The 17,075-nt window shown below is 35.2% G+C and overlaps 1 protein-coding gene across 9 annotated transcripts in view; it reads left to right on the forward strand.

Moving 5' to 3' along the window:
• APAF1 (apoptotic peptidase activating factor 1) overlaps positions 1-17,075 on the forward strand; it is a 39,309-nt gene that overhangs the window by 18,627 nt on the left and 3,607 nt on the right. For 6 of the 9 annotated variants that reach the window (XM_075151733.1, XM_075151712.1, XM_075151702.1 and 3 more), the window contains 14 exons: positions 203-329; positions 2,406-2,531; positions 3,146-3,277; positions 5,422-5,547; positions 6,683-6,844; positions 7,161-7,289; positions 8,063-8,188; positions 9,064-9,183; positions 11,668-11,793; positions 12,161-12,286; positions 13,946-14,065; positions 14,403-14,528; positions 15,295-15,420; positions 15,855-16,001. In XM_075151733.1, coding sequence (XP_075007834.1) covers positions 203-329; positions 2,406-2,531; positions 3,146-3,277; positions 5,422-5,547; positions 6,683-6,844; positions 7,161-7,289; positions 8,063-8,188; positions 9,064-9,183; positions 11,668-11,793; positions 12,161-12,286; positions 13,946-14,065; positions 14,403-14,528; positions 15,295-15,420; positions 15,855-16,001 — 1,819 coding nt within the window. Of the gene's footprint in view, positions 1-202; positions 330-923; positions 1,019-2,405; positions 2,532-3,145; positions 3,278-5,421; positions 5,548-6,682; positions 6,845-7,160; positions 7,290-7,862; positions 7,951-8,062; positions 8,189-9,063; positions 9,184-11,667; positions 11,794-12,160; positions 12,287-13,945; positions 14,066-14,402; positions 14,529-15,294; positions 15,421-15,854; positions 16,002-17,075 lie in introns of those variants that run through there. The other 3 variants (XR_012673899.1, XM_075151762.1, XM_075151772.1) reach the window with 3 other exon arrangements.

Genomic DNA, 17,075 nt, shown 5'->3' on the forward strand with positions numbered 1-17,075 from the left:
AGTGAATGTTAGAATTTGTGTTTCCCTTATTACTTAAGCGTAAAGGCTGAGGGGTAAGGTATAGTGGGTGGGTTGGTTGGTTTATTACAAAGCTTGCTGCTCAAGATGTGTGAAAAAGTGTTATCTTTTTATAGAGGATTTTCAATATTAAAAAGGCACTAGGAAATCCTACTTATCTAAAATCAACTGTCTTACCCTGTAGAAATAAAAAATCCTTGAAAAACCTCTACCGTCTGGTTGTTCGTCCACATAGAGATGCAGTTTATCATGCCTGCTTTTCTAAGGATAGACAAAGAATAGCATCATGTGGAGCTGATAAAACACTTCAGGTAAGGTACCTATGCGTGAGTGAAAAGAGATGCTGTGTACTATTTTGATAACATTTGTTAACAGTCCTGTCGCTTTTCTTTTGCTGTTATGTGGAGATACTAGGGATCTAGAACATACTGGAGACAGATGATGTATTATTACGCAAACATCAAGTTGCATGTTTAGAACAATAAGCATTACCTCCTGGTTCAAAAGCTAAACTGTGTGATTTCAGGGTTTATACCCTCACCGGTGTAATACGTGAACGTGAGATGCCTTTTAATGATACGGAAAAGCTCGCAGCCTAAGTAATGCACCCCAGCATATTTAATACTTGCTTGCAAAAATGTTATTTCCAGTCACAGCAGACCTTCTACAGAACTGAGAAACAGTAAGATGTTCTAGTTATAGCTTTACTATTTCCATGGGATGGTAATGGATATTGTGCTACTTTGGTGCTTAATTAGTAAATTGTCATATGCAAAATAAATAAATCTGGGGAGAAAAATGAACCCCTGGAGTTGAGGACAGTATTAGACTGGAAATGGGCCCAAAGTACTTAGGAAGTGGATTAGGGGAGACAGAGAGGAAAGTGACTAATATAAATTTGCCAGCAGTCTGCCTGGAGGGGAGCCAGCCAGCTCTCAAGAAAACTAGCAATCAGCCAGCCAGTAACCTGGTAAAGTATCCATATTCCAGACAGCCAAAGGTAAGGGAAAAGAACAACTTTTCTGCAAGCCTTTGGTATTGTTTTGGATGCCTGATAAGTTGAGTACTAAAGTAATAATATTAGCGGTGCTTAGTTGCTGTTCATTTGGCTACTTAATGTGGTGTTATTGTGTTTTTATTTATTTATTTTATTTGCTGGCTTCTACAATATTATGATCATGGCATCCACTTAAGGAGATGCGTGGTGGATGTACTCATTTTATGCTGTGCTGAAGTTACTGTGCTGGGCTTCTGTACTTAATGGCCTCATTATTGAGACTGCAGAATGCTTATTTTTCTCTTCATTTTCTACCCAAAAAAGTAAAATCTGTGGATTGTGATTGCATTTAAACTAAACTTTTGTTGAAGAAGTAATAGGAAAATTCACAATAATCCTTTTTTCATTGTTTAACTTTGAACTTTTTCATGTTTTTTCTAATGGTGGCCTAAACTTTTCAGTTTTCAAGGCTACTTCTACTGTTTCTGTAAAATAAAAAAATAATGATTGCTAGATTAAGAACAGATATTCTGCGGAATTTACTGTAAATGTAGATTTCCTGTTACTTCAGTATTTATGTTCTTATTTGAACAAATACCAGCCATTTCATTGTCATTGATATTCCCATTCAATGAAAAAGTAAAGGAAAAAACAGTGACTTCACAATTGTAATATCCTGAACGCTGCTGTAAAGAATACCTTGTGATTTGGTTTAATAATTAAGAATATGTAACCTAAGGAAGAAAGGGAGACCTGATTTTTTTTATTCCCCCCCCCCCCCATTGTAAAGTTAAATCCCAGAATTTTGGGAAATTGATTAATATGTGACACTTTTCCCCAGCTGTCCTTTTATTGCCTATGACTAGCTCAAGACTGAGACTTGTGTCATCCTGTATGAATATTCACTTCTTCTTTTTTCTTCTTTGTTCCCCAAATCATCAATTGCTGCTGAAATTCTTACTTTCCACAGAAGGATATCATACATATAAAAACCTGGAATTTGAAGTTTTAAGAATAGTTTAGATTTTGTTAATAGATACAGTGTTTTGCCATTACTATTAAAAAATACGGAGAAAGGACATGGATTTAGGCATAAAGAATGAGAGTAGAAAAAGTCATTAATGATACACACATTGCATACAGAAATCTTTTTTAAAATCAATTTTCTCTATTTCTCTTCCTAACAATTTCTATCATCCTTACAAAATGGAAGCTCAAATTAAATATTTTTGTAATTATTATATTAATTTCCCTGAAATTATAAATGCTTTCAAAAGTAAACCAATTTTATGAAGAGCTTATATAAAGAGAGCTGTTTGAGAGAAAAAACCTTATATTTGTGTTTTAAAATTGTATGTGAGTTATAAGATTTTATTTTTTATTGTTTCAGGTGTTTAAAGCAGAAAGTGGAGAGAGACTCCTGGAGATAAGTGCCCATGATGATGAAATACTTTGTTGCGCTTTCTCTGCAGATGGTGAATTTGTAGCAACTTGTTCAGCTGATAAAAAAGTGAAGGTAAGGAAATGGAGAGCAGACAATTTTTTTTCAAGTTAATAATTCTAATTTCCGTTTCGGCCAACTTAGAGCAAATTCTTAAGATTAAAGGTTTTTTTAACTGTCTTAAATCTTATGTGAATAATTCACTACTTAACAAACAAACAGAAAAGCCGAACTTGTTACATAACATAAAGGATTCTTAATGTTAACATCATACTTACAGAATTACCACTTATTTCACTTGTGTTATCAGATGTTTCTTTCTAAGTAGAACATAATGTGAGTCCAATCCTATCCATAACATGAGAGGAATGTGTTCATAGTTCTTTTTTTCATGTTTTTTTTCTGTTACATCTGAATTATTTGGAATTTTTAATTCCTCAGTATTGTAGCAAAACCTTGGTGAAATTCCAGTATTTATCAGATTCTAATCTGAATTATGTCCTTCACCTCATAACTTCTTGTTTCTAATTGTAAACATATATGCTTTCCCTTTATCTTCAAAACATTTTTGAGGTGTTACTAAGAATGTTTTAGGGCTTTATCTGTATTTCAGCATAGTTTACAGATTTTTTAAAATGAAGTACTTTAAATATATTTAAAAGTCTTTTTCATCTTTCAATTCTTCCTAGATCTGGAATTCAAGAACAGGCCAGTGTAGGTGTGTATATGAAGAACACTCAGAGCAGGTCAATTGCTGCCAGTTCAATAACAGAAATGGTCAGTATCTTTTAGCCACCTGCTCAAATGACACTTTCATCAAAGTAAGTGGAAAAGGTTGAGATTATTCTCATGCTGCTTATCATAACAGGATAATTATTGATGTATAAATATATTTAAACACTATAAATTAAGTTTTTTTAAGAAGCCTGGTAGAAAAGGGTTGGCAACAGATTAAGACTACTGACTACAGCTCTGTAATCTAATTTCAACAAGGCAGAACAGAAGGAGTGTTTATGCTTAGCGAAGGAGAATGGGCAAGTCCTCTATTGGTAGGGCATGAAGGCGAGGGTTGTGGCAAGACTTTTAGAGGGTGGGATGGGAATGGGAGAGTATGGGAGTGAAATACCTGATTAAAATAGCATAAGAAAAACGAAGGCAGAAATTTAGGATTGAAAACATTAATAATGTAAAAAAAAGGATGCTGAAAGATTGAAAAAAGATTATGGAAGTGTAGCAGGTACTTTTTTTATTAAAGTGATTTGGCATAGTAAAGAAATGAAGGTGGAAGCCAAGACAATAACAGTAATCAAAGCAAGAGGATTGTCAGGTTAACCAGCTGGCGCTGTTCGGGCTGGGAGGCAGTATGTATGCACAGAAAGAGCAGAAACTGGGCAACTGAAGTCTGCATCTGAGGGAAGGGGGAAAACAGAAGAAGCAAGGAAGACGTAGACTGTGGCAAATAAGACTGCAATTTCACAGTACAACTGAGCAAATCTATAGTTAATTGGCACTGAAGATGATGGTCCTGCTGCCCTGGCTATATATTCTTGACTTTGTTGCAGTGTGTGTGCTGATCTTACTCTGCAGTGGTTATGGTTCAAGGAGCCAACTTGGCAAAAACCTCTGTTTGGTGGGATTGGTTTTCTGCTCGTTTAGTTCCCTGTAGTGGCTCAGTTGCCCAGTTCCAGTGTAAGAGAACTGTTGAGAGTAGACAGCAAGGAGTGAGATTGTTGGTGAGGGGGACAACTGTCTCTTCCAGCTGTAGCTAGCAAGATGCGAGGTGTTTTAATTGTAATGTGAAGTGTCATCTGAAGAGTTCTTAAAAGAGCTTATGCTTCTGTAAACTGGAGGTAAAATACAGTTATGATCTGATGTCAAGGTGGAAAGAAAAGGCTTTCGTGCTGATGTCTCAGGAGATGCATTTGCTGTCTGAGACTGACACCTTGGAAAAGGTAGATTTAGAAGAGACTTGTTTAAAATGGCAATTTTTATACTGTAAGCGTGGTTAAGATTTTAGTGTTCGACACTTTCATGAGTAATGAATAACAGAACTGAAGTATGCACAATAATCAAAAGGGTCTGTTTTTTTTTTCAGAGAACACCGTACAAGTGACTGTTCTTGTTTTGAGCTCTCACTTGAGCAGTCAAATGCATGATTTTTTTTTTTTTTATGTAGGAGAAAGGGAAGAAATTTGGAAACAGAAAGGAAGTGTGGGCTATAGGCTTGGAAAACAGTGTGTGTGAGAGGGGTGGGGAGGAGAAGCCCTAAACAAAAAAACATATGGAATGCTCTTTTAACTTGGTTAGTATTGATGTGGCAAGGATGATATTCAGACTGTCCAAGACTAACCTGAGAGATTTCATTTTTGTTATTACGTGTAAGCTACATAATTCTGAACTTCAAAGTTGAAAGGGAAGGAGGCAAGAGGAAGCTTCTTCCTCAGTCTGAGGAAACTTTCAGTAACTTTGTGCTGTTCAAGGGCCTTGTCTGCACTGTACAGAAAGTTTTACTAGTTGTATGTAATTCTGATGTTAATAATTTTCATGCACGTTAGCAGATGGAGGTAAATTTGGACATTAGGAGAAATTTCTTTACTGAAAGAGTGGTCAGGCCTTGGAACAGGCTGCCCAGGGAAGTGGTGGAGTCACCATCCCTGGAAGCATTTAAAAGAGGTGTAGATGAGGCCCTTAGGGACATGGTGTAGTGGGCATGGTGTGTTGGGTTGACGGTTGGACACGATGATCTTAGAGGTCTTTTCCAACCTGTATGATTCTATGATTCTATGATTCTATAAATTGTGGGGTGGCCCGGGGCGTAGCATCAAGTCCATGAGCATGTGGGTAAAACTAAGAAAAAAAAATTGAGGTTTTGGTTGCCAGTGTATGATTTTGAGAAGAATATGAACAATTTGTCTTTGAATAATTAATGAATATGATGATATTTATATGTTTATTTCTCATGCAGCTTTGGGATTTGAACAAAAAGTATTGTAGAAATACGATGATGGGTCATGTAAATTCCGTCAATCACTGTAGATTTTCACCAAATGATGAATATGTTGCTAGCTGCTCAACAGATGGAACAGTAAAGGTACACAGTGTGTTTTTAAATCAACTGTTTGTTTTGATAATGTATTTTTTTTGTATAAAATGCAAGAAAACTTTGTGTCTGCATGGTCAGCTTTAATGAATTAAATCCTAAAACGGTTGATTATTGGTCCTATTTTTAAGGCAAGATTTTGAAATAGCTTGTCCGGTACCAGGGAAAAAAGTTGGGTGCCTGTAGTTGTAAATAAATCCTAGCTAGCCTCATTTTCACCATCCTTTAATTTTCACCATCTTTTTTTTTCTTTTTTTTTTTTTCCCTAATGTACTTTAAGAAAACTTGGGGTGGGGGAGTGAAACTTGTTTTTTTTTAAAAAAAAGTAATGCATTTTTAGATTAATTGAAAGTTCTGTCATCTTTGAAAATAAATATCAGTAGACATAAAAGTTAAAAGCAATTTCTAGGTGACGTTTTTCATGTATGCCCTAGAAGAGAATTGAGATGTTTATGTTGTGTTTTTCCTCAGAATGTAAGTATTCTTTTTATTGCCTTTGGTTGCAACAGAACTATGCTATTTCAGAATTGCAGTTCTTAAAACACTGTTATCTTTATGTAGAGTTGCTAAATCAGAAAGAAGGATTGCTGTAGCTGTTGTCATTCAGAAGGAAAATTGTGGTGAAGGGAACAAAAGTGTTCAGTAGATTTTTTGGCTCGTGCCTCAATGAAATCAGGGTGCAAAGTTAGATATATATACCAGATTTCTCATGGTGAGTGGACTTTTAATAGAGTTGCAGGGTAGATACTATTTTTAGTTTTATTCTTTTGTTAAGAGACAGTGTTGTAGCTGGAATTATATGAGGGAAAAACCCAGGGAGAGGGTTCTGCTACAGTGTAATCCTCTTTTTTGTGTTTTGTTTTGGGGTTTTTTTTGTTGTGTTTTTTTTGTTGTTGTTGTTGTTGTTTTTGTTTGTTTTGGGTTTTTTTTTTCCTTTCTTTTGGTCTAAGCTGTCTGGGCTTGTGAATATTCTCATGCTATTTCTTGACCAGGGAAAGTAGCAAAGGCTTTTCTGTATTCTAGCCCCCACCTCCCTTCTTCCCTAGAAGTAATTGGGAGTTAGCTCTCCCTTGTATCCACATCAGTAAAAAGAGTGTTTGTGTATTTCCTTTACCTTTTATTGCAGCTTTGGGAAGTGCGCTCAGCAAATGAACTGAAAAGTATTGAGATAAAAGATTTCTTCAAAAATGCAGATGAGCAACTAGATGATGTGGAGGTTTTAGTAAAATGTTGCTCTTGGTCCAGAAATGGTGACATGATTTTAGTGGTAGCCAAAAATAAGCTTTTGGTAAGTACCCCACTTTAATAATTTTCTTGAGGTAGTATAGAACCATAGAATCATAGAATGGTTTGCATTGGAGGGGACCTTAAAGATCATCTAGTTAGAAATTATGATTAAAGATAAAATTCTAGGCCATTAAGATGTTTCAGATACAAGGTGCATGGTTTCAAGTGTGTATAAAGTAAAAATGTGGGCAATAAACTTGTTGATTGAGAGAAATACCTTCTAAATTCAAGAATGTACGCTGTTGAGCATATAAGCTATTTGTCTATAGTGAAGTCATACAAACTGGGTGCTAACTATTGTAATTATGTGTCCACAGCTTTTTGATGTTAAAACGTGTGATTTGTTAACACAAGTCGTCGTAAGTCATCACAGTACAATCCAATACTGTGACTTTTGTCCTGGTGATGAGTTAGTAGCAGTTGCTTTGTCTCACTGTTCTGTTGAGGTAAGTGATTGTCTTTGCTACAGTATACCAGGAAAGACTATTTGTAATATAAAATGTTACATTTGTCTTAATAGTTTCTTGTGTGCAGAGGTAAAACAAATGTAGCTATTTTAGCAGGCTTTCAATGTACTTAATTCTTTTTAATCTTCGTTTGCTTCTGAAATGTAAAATATCAATTGGGAAATAACGTTGAAAGTTATACGTTCATTTTGGACAACAGAACTCAAGTTTATATAAAAAGGCTAGGCTACTAAATTTCTTTAAAGTTACTGTTGTCACTCTTGGGAGTATAGACCTTCCCATTGCTTAACTCAAACAAACCCCCCTCTCCTTCTATATGCTGCTACAGAATGTGGCAACTCACTAAAAAGGAATAAAACAGACTTTGGGAATAGCACAGCTAGAGTAAGCCTGTACAAGTATCAGTTTTGGGGTTGTTTTTTTTTGTTGTTTGATTTTTTTGTTTGTTTGTTTTTGCAATCTACATGGTCAGTTGAACTTCTATTTTTTTTTTTATACTGTGAGTGGTTTTTTTTTCTCTTCTGTTTTTCCCCTCATCTTTTAAAATCATAGCAGTCAGAGGCTGCTGATTCAATTGCCCTGACCATCGAAATGTGATAAGCAGGCACAGTTCTTGTTACATCTGATTTCAGAATGAGAAGTAAGAAAATACTAGAAGAAATAGTAATTAAGCATACTGCTTGTTTTGCACTGTTTTCCCTGTATATGCAATCTAAATCCATTTGAGTTTTTCTTTCATATTTTTATTGTAGTTATGGAATATTAAATCTTTATCAAAAGTAGCATATTGCAGGGGACACATGAGCTGGGTTCACTGTGTGACGTTTTCACCAGATGGATCTTTATTTCTGACATCATCTGATGACCAGACAATACGTGTAAGATGACATCTTTCTTTTTTGAAAAATGTGAATTTATAAATATCTATTATTAAATTATTCATTTAAGGAATTGTTTATTATAAAATTACATAATACATATTATGTCTACATTATATATGATATACTTAGTATTTATGTATATTTATAGCCAATATAAATTAAATATTTTTATAAAATTATAAAATTATTTAGATATAAAGTAAAAAAGCCAGCTCATTTTACTGTATTTACTGTATATCTAAATTTACTGTATATCTATATGATTTTTAAGTCCAGTGGCTGTTCAAGAGTAATTGTAACCTTCTATTTTGTTTTAGATTTTATCTGAATCAGGAATTGTGAATTTTTTTGAGGATCCTAGCAGACTTGATATTACTTTCATTGTTAGATATATTTTCATGTTAATATTTAGGATAGATTTCTATAACTGTCATGCCTCATTAAAACCTATGAAAGTAGAACTATAGTTTACCAAAGTAACCTTTCGTTTTCTCCCAAGTTAAAACTTATATTCTTGGAATTTTGAAAGCAGTTGAAGTATAGAAGTCTGTACTTGGTATTTTTTGTAATTGGATTTTAACGCTCTTCTTTGGATCAGAAAATTGTGGACTTTATAGCTATGACTCTAAACATGGGGGGAGTCTGCTAGTCAGCCTGGAAAAAATTAGTTCTGTTTCATCTGTTGGAACCACTATGGTAACTGCACAACCTTCCCCAGTAAATAAAAACAGCAGGAGCATAATTTTCACTGATTTAAAAAAAATCAGTGTTACCTGCAAATTTATAAGACTTTGGTTTACAGGTACTCTTACTCAACAAGTTTTGTATCTTGTCCTTTAATAAAACTAATGAAATAATGTGTTCTTTAACAGATTTGGGAAACAAAGAAGGTGTGCAAGTCTTCTGATGCTGTGCTAAAAAGTGAACTAGATGTTGTATTTCACAATGGTGAAGTGATGATTTTAGCAATTTACAATCAGAAGCATTTACAAGTAAGCTGTATTTCTCAATATGTTAGTACATTTGAATGTTATTTGCAAATCTTAGTAGGAAACGGAGGAAGCACTGAAAGAACTACTTGTTCATGGCTTTCAACAGTTGAATCTGTAGCAGATGACTCTTAATGTATAACATTTTTATATCTGGAAACTCTGCCTAGTTTAGTAAGCAAAAAATGAAGTTTGAGGCAAAATTTCCACACAAATGTCGAAACTGAAGCTGGATGCAGAGGAACAAAACTGTTTTCTCTTCACAACCGGGGAGACCGTGGGCCCTCCAAGTGGCTTAGCTGTGCACAGCAATGTGTAATGTGGGCCGCACATATAGACTAGGTGTTACACAGCACATGTACATAATGCACCAGAACTACTGTGTAATAGCTGAAGGAATCATCTCAAATTGCGAGAATGAAAGGTGTGAGCCCAGGTCTGCCTATAGTCTTAGGAGAGCATGGGATCTTTTATGTTCTAAAGAAAATATTAATAGTGGATACGCTCTTATTAGTGTGGACCCCTCCACCAAGTAATAAGTACACCAACATCCAAATATATTTTTCCATTCCATGATAGCAAATGCATGCACATCATCTTTTTTTTTATCATAATTCTCTAATATATCAAATAAAGTCAGTTGATAGGATTTTCTTTGAAGTGAAGGCAATACAGTTCATTCAGATTATGCTTCTACTTGATTGTAACTGTTTAAAAGCAGAAACACTTTCATATTTGTTGTAGAATCCTGCTTACGCAAACCGATTGTGGGCAGTGCCGTATCTTTGGCCATGAGGTAGCTCTTTCAGGTGTTTAGCCAAAAGCAGCATCTGAATAGGAATGAACCTTTGTTCTGGACTGTGAAAGCAATGAATTCTTATTGCTGGATGTATGGGTAGGTGAGTGTTGGAATAGATTCTGCTGCCCTGCACTGAGGGACACCGTGCAGATAATCTTTTTGTGTAGGGTCATGTCCTTTCTCCTAATTTGGCTGAGGGCAAACATGTAAGCTATGTAATCCTGACTAATCAGCATGACCATTGCCTTTATTTCTAGTCCTAAGAGATGCTCTGCTTTTCCTAGGCTGCTACTAGAATGACAGCTTGCTTTGCAGAAACTTTTCTTCTTGTTTGCCCTGTACTTCCTGTTTCTCTCTTCCTGATTATTTTCTGTTCCCCTTCTTTTGCCTGTCTTGTCAACAAATTAGCCCGTTCTTACTCTACCTAAAAATCCTATTAAAAAAACCTTAAGTGGAATGGTGATGATATTTGAATAGTGGGGAATATAGATGTGGAAATAGCCAAAGTATCTCCAATGTGGCCTTGGCAATAAAAAGATTCAGACTTTGAGCCAACAGAAAGCAGTCAATGTTGAAACTAAAATTTATGTGAACAAATAATATGTGGGAAAAGAGAAGCTCCATCTGTTGCAGTGAAGAGATGGGAGAAACCACAGCAAACGGAGTTATACCTATTTATGTGTGGGGAACAGTTTAGGATAATGGCTACTTTTTAATCTTCCTGAATTGTAAAATCTGTAGCGACTACAATGTAATGGTGTAGTCTGGCTCTCATTTGAATTAGTAGACCTGATCTATTTATTTATAATTAGTATGTTTCTATTGTAACCTTACTTGAAACATTTCCTAGAGAAAGATGGTGCTTAGATTTTCTGCCCTAAATACAGTATTCTGACATCCTGTAGAGGTGCAGTCATGAGAGAAGACTCCATTGTAGAGAGAATAGATTTTTCATCCTTGCGCAAGAAGAGAAATTGACTGAAAAGGTAGTTAAGCATGTGTACTGTAATTTAACAGTATAGCTCCGCCGTCACATCTCTAAAAGTAGTTTTTCTTGCAACCGTGATGTTTTACCCTTTGTAATTTGTAATCTCTCAGAATTGAGGCCCTAGTCACCTTTTGATGTGCAGTATGTTCATTTTTAAACACTTCACACTGGTAGCTTTCTAAACTTAAATTTTGTTTGTAAATCATTGTATTGTAAAGATTTTTTTTTTCCCCCCCACCTGGGGAATTGACTTGAGGGCAATACTGAGTTGAGATTTGGTGAATTTGTCTGCTAATAAGTTTAAAGTCATGCTTACGGATGAACTTAAAGTATTTTGTGCTCCATTTGGCATGAGCTGTAGAATCTGGCTGGCAAGGTAAATTTGAGCGTGGAGCTCGCTATTTGGCTTTTGAAATTTGGGAGTAGCATTTTGAGTTACTGTTTTCTGCAGTCAGACAAACTTTAAAAAGCCTTCTAATACTGAGATATGTTTCCTTCTGCAAACTTGTCCTGTTCAGAGAGCATTCTATGGAGATAGCTACACTGACCTTCAAAGCAATTGGTTTATGAAAGTAACTGATCCTTATAATTCAAAGTTTGAAACTGGTATACTGTTCTCTTTAGCATTCTTAGCTCTGTATTGTAATTTATTTAAGTATAAATTTAAAAATATTGTAATAATTAACTTCCTATCTTGCAGCTTATCAATGGAAATACAGACAGTGTTATTATGCAGACAGCAGCTCAAGAATCCCCCATTTCCTGCTGTTGCTTAAGTGAAGATCTTAAATTTGCAGCTTTTGGGCAGGAGAGTGGAACAATAAAGGTATTAAATCCTAAATTTGATTTAAAAAATAGTAGGAAAACATTCTTCTTGCTACTTTTTCTTTTTAAAGAAATGTCATTTGAATGACTTTGTACCATAATATTCTTCAACATAGTACGGTACAGTTTTTACATTTGTGAGTGATGCCTAAATGACAATAATTTAAAGGTAATGCTAATAATGTAGCTCTGAATTTCATTTTACCAAGGACATTTAACCAAATATGAGTTTTTGGTTGTTCCAATCCATTGACTGAGAAGGATGTATTTACAATCTCTTGTTATTTAAAAAATAATTTGCATGTTCTTTTCTTCCTTTTCCTCAAGTATGTAAAATAAATATAATTATTGCATTCTTCATTGTAAAGGTATTACAGTTGTTGGATGGGAAAGTTCTGAAGTCCCGAGAGGCCTACATGACATCTGTGCAGCATTGTCGATTTACCTCTGATTGTCAGACTGTCATTTCAAGTGCTCATGATTCAGTTATACAGGTTTGGAAGATACTTAAAAAGATTATGTTGTAACTTACAATGTGAACTCAGTAAATTACTACTGTATTCTGTATTGCTCCATCTTGGGGCAAGGGACTGTAGAAACTGGAGCCTCTGTTTATACCTTATGTGATAATGAATATTACACAATTTCTATTTTTAATACTGTGGTTGATAGAAAGGCACCAACTCCTTTAAGATGGGTGAAAGGAACATTAATTTTCAAACAAGATAACTCAACAGTTCTTCATGTAAGTGAAGGGTTTGGGATGCGACCCAGGACTGGCTATATATGGTAGGTCTGTCAGTGGGCTTGCTTACACTGTCTGAAGGAATGAGGTAAAAAGACCTGTCTCTGGGCGGGCTGGTGTGTCCACCTAGCCCAGTACAGTGCTGAATACAGATACTAGCTAGAAATAGAATGGCTGCACTAATGTAGTCTCAAATTAATAAGCTCTGCCTCTCAGCAAGGTAGACTGGCTCCAGAGAAGCATTCTGGTGTGTCTATATTAACACTTTAGCTCACCTCAGGGATGCGCTTTTGAAGTGAATGTCCTGGTTGTTTATGCTTACTGTGCTTTAATTTGCACTGCAGAGCAGTTGCAGGCATGCTGACAGGATTCCTAAACTAGAGGACATCCTCCAGCTACTAATAAGCATTTGGTCCACACAACCAAACTTGAGCTGCTTTGAAGTAAAACCTCCAAACCACCTGTGGGTGCTAGTCCTCAGCACTTCTGCTCACCGAATCTGTTCCAACTTCAGTGTTCTACCTACTTGCTGGTATACATGTAACCTATGCTGCATCGCACTTTGGTGTTTGTTTCGCTCTAACTCTGCATTGAACTTGTGGATCTGAAGCTGGCTTCAGTGCCACCACTGTGGTCAATTAAGCAGTACAGACAGCTCACTAGTTTATCGGCTTTTGGATCCTTCTTTCAGGTCTACCGCGGGTACTTTTTCTTCTGGGTCCTCAGCTCCCTCTAGCGGACAGTGCCTCAGTTAGGCCTCCAGGACTGTCATCTGAACACCTCTGCTTTCTGTTCTTTCTTTGATGCAGAAAAGCTATTAATTTGAAAACTATTAAATCATTGTCGTTTAAATTGACAATTAATAGCTTCTGTAAAATAAAATGACATTTCTTCAGTTTTCAGTGAATAGTTGAATTAAAAATAGAAGTGTCATTTTGTTATAAAAATGCAAACAAAAATGGCATTTCATTAAAAATACACTTTAAAAATATAAAAGAAAGTTAATTTAAGCATGGAAGATATGAGGTCTGCCAGATGACGGAAGTCTATTTGCTGCAACAATCAAAGGTTTAAAACCCAAAACTTCTGGGGTGCCTAGAAAATTACTGGTTTGCTTTTTCTTTTTAAATTACCAGTGAATTTTAAGCATCAAAGTCACTTTGAAAATCAGATTATGTATGTATTATAGGGCACTCTCTCATAGGTTGACTATTAAATACTATGGCATCCTCAGTCTTCAGCATCTCTACTATGGGTATCTTCAATAGCTAACCTTTTAGTTAGTTGCCACCTCCATAAGAACTTTTTATTATTCCTGTGACTTAAAAATCAATCAGTTAGTTCATTATTCTTAACTTATGTTTGCCATTAAAATTTTTTTTAAAACTTATTCCATCTTTATGATTAGGTATGGAATTGGCAGCTGAGCGAATGTGTGTTTCTAAGAGGGCACAAAGAAGCAATCAAGGATTTTAGACTTCTGGAAAATTCAAAACTTCTTTCTTGGTCATTTGATGGAACCGTTAAGGTAAATAAAAGGCTGTGTATTGACAAATCGCATAAAATACATTTTACTGTCTTTTCCAACATTTGGTATTTCCTGCACTTTGTGTTGACGCACATTTTATTGAATTGATCCTAAAGTGTAAGCTGACTTTTAAGACACAATTTTGCGTTTTCTATTTCTAGTAAGATTTACACTCTTCTTGTATTTTAACTATACCAGTAAGTATAGCAAAATGATGGCTATATTAGAACCACGTAGCTGAGTTTTATCTCATATATATCTTGTTGTGCAAGATGCAGGTTTTTTAACCTTTTTACAGTGTTACAAAAGTAACCTGTTTTTCCTGTATATTTGGTAGGTTTGGAATATCACTATTGGAAACACAGAAAAAGATTTTGCTTGCCATGGAGGTGCTGTTCTTTCCTGTGCTATTTCACCTGATGGTAGTAAATTTTCATCTACTTCTGCTGACAAAACTGCAAAGGTTGGTTGCTTTCTGTACAAAGATAAAAATGATGCCTTATTTGTCCTGAAGTGTATGCTATATTTTTTTATTATGAGGTAACTAGTGATTATTTAAGTTATCCTGTTTTATTTCTAGTATTAAATTTCCTGTACCTGTGAACATGTTTCTAAAGCTGTTACAGTCATTCACAATTGATCTTGGATATAACTTGAGGCTGTCCTGGTGACTTCTGTAAAAATAAAATGCACAAGTTTCTGCAGAACACTTTGTTTAATTTTCTGTATTGATTTGTTAATAGCCTAACATTCTTAATTTGGAAACCTAAGTTCAGAAAAACTTCTGGAAGTTCCAGTGAAAGTGCTGTCCATAGTTTCTGGTATTCCTGTTCAGAACCAAGGTGCAAAAAGAAGTGAACTGTTTAATATTGTGAGGTTGCCCCATTAGATTTTTAAAGTGTCCCATTAGATTTTTAAAATATAGCTTTAACTTGATTGATGAACTCTTTTTCTATGAACAGCTTTAATTTTCATTAAGGAGTATATTCCAAGGAAAAAAATGTACTTGCAGTTGGTTCAGTAATTTGTAGCAAATGTGTTCTTGTGTGATTCAGATAATAAAAAGAAAAACAGAATACAGTATAATACCTACATAAATGCACACATATATATGCATTTATATATACAAAAAGTCTTATGTACTTTTGAATACTAATGCCTTTTTAGAGGGAAGTCATAATTGTTTTTGAACTTACCTTTTTCACTCTTCTGTAATGTTTTCCATTTAGATATGGAGCTTTGAAAGTTCATCTGTTCTTCATGAGCTGAAAGGTCATGAAGCCTGTGTGCGGTGCTGTACTTTCTCTCCTAATAACAAATTATTGGCCACTGGAGATGACAAAGGAGAAATAAGGGTACTGCTTTAACCTTGCTGTTTATTTTATAATTCAATTGATAGTCAGTTCACACACAGAGAGTCCTCATAGTTTGTGTTCTGCATGTCTAATTCGTTAGCATTGTGGTGAACATCAGGGAGTTGAAAATAGCAAAGTTTGAGACAGTAGTTTGTAACCAAATTGATAGATTTCTGTTCCATGAATGCTGAGGAACTGATTCACATGATTTACTAATAGTTCTACTGTGAATTGCATGTGTGATTAAATCCTCCATATATGATACAGTTCTAAGAGAAGAACTCATTTTTTGGATTATTCTGTCACTTCGAGTAGAATGCTTATTTACAAGGTTTTTTTTTCTTTAATATAGAAAAATACATTTCAGCTTTCCTTATAGGAGATTTTTTCCCCCATTAAGTTTACTTATATACATAATCTTCTCTCTCTTTTAGATTTGGGACATTTTAACAGGTGCATTACTTCACTTCTGCTCCCCAGTTACTGTAGACGAAGGAGAACCGACACATGGTGGTTGGGTAACAGACCTCTCATTTTCTCCTGACAGTAAAATGCTTGTGTCATCTGGAGGCTATCTTAAGGTAAGCCTTGAAATAATAAAATATCCTAACATACCTAATTAAATGGCAATACTCTGATAATTCTAAAGGAAAATGCAGACTAATTCAAAGAAACAAACATGAAACATTTTACTTAACACCATTTTCATGCCTGTCTAGTACTTTTCACTTCTTTTCTTCTCAAATCTGAAAGCCCCCTGAAAAGGTCTCTTAAGAATTCAGCATATATTCCATTTTTATTAGCTTCAGATTTTTATTAGCAACGTCCTTCATTAACATCTTTAATATTAAAGATCCCAGTGATTTTTGTCTGCCTTAATACCCACTCAATTTCAGCAGCAATTGTGTTCTTTATAATGAGCAGAAAAATGCTCTATGTCAGGCTTTTATTTTTTTTAAAGATATTGAGTTTTAAATTTTTTCAGAAATAGAAATTCAGAAGGAATGGCAAGTGATAATTTTCTGCCTTGAAAGACATTCTATAAGTAATCTTTGGAAGTGGGCATGTTGAAACTGAGGAAATCAGTCTTTTCATCAGTCTTTCATTGGTTCAGACATCTACTGGGCATATGTTTTTGGGAGGGGGAAGAGGTGGTCTGTCTTTCAGTCTGTGAATTGGTCCTTCGTAATTGTAAATTTCTCATGAGTGGGTTTTTTTTTTCCTCATGCAATAGCTAATACCTGTTAGTAGAAACTGTGTGTGTATGTGAAATGACAGGTTGTGGAGTTCTCATCTCTCAAAGTGCTGGAGGTTAGTTGATCGTTGGTCAGTGTTTAGCTGTTGGACATGCTACCAGACTAATTCTTTGAAGTCAGTTAGTAACCATTTAACAAAGACCATTGAATTTTCTAATTAAGCATTGAAAACATCTTCTGACGTTCATTTCATATTAAAGAACAAGACATGCATCCTGTTTCTAGCTTCCTTCCCATTTTGTCTTGTGGTTACACAGTATGGTGGTGTGATGCTTCTTAGAGTCATAGAATGGTTTAGTATGCTAGGGACTTCTGGAACTCATCTGGTCCAGCCCCTTGCTAGAAGTAGTTTGCAGAGTTAGGTAAAGTTGCTTAGGGCCTTGCCCCATCAAGTTTTGA

Source organism: Calonectris borealis, chromosome 1 (assembly GCF_964195595.1).
Source record: "Calonectris borealis chromosome 1, bCalBor7.hap1.2, whole genome shotgun sequence".
Classification (NCBI taxonomy): domain Eukaryota; kingdom Metazoa; phylum Chordata; class Aves; order Procellariiformes; family Procellariidae; genus Calonectris; species Calonectris borealis.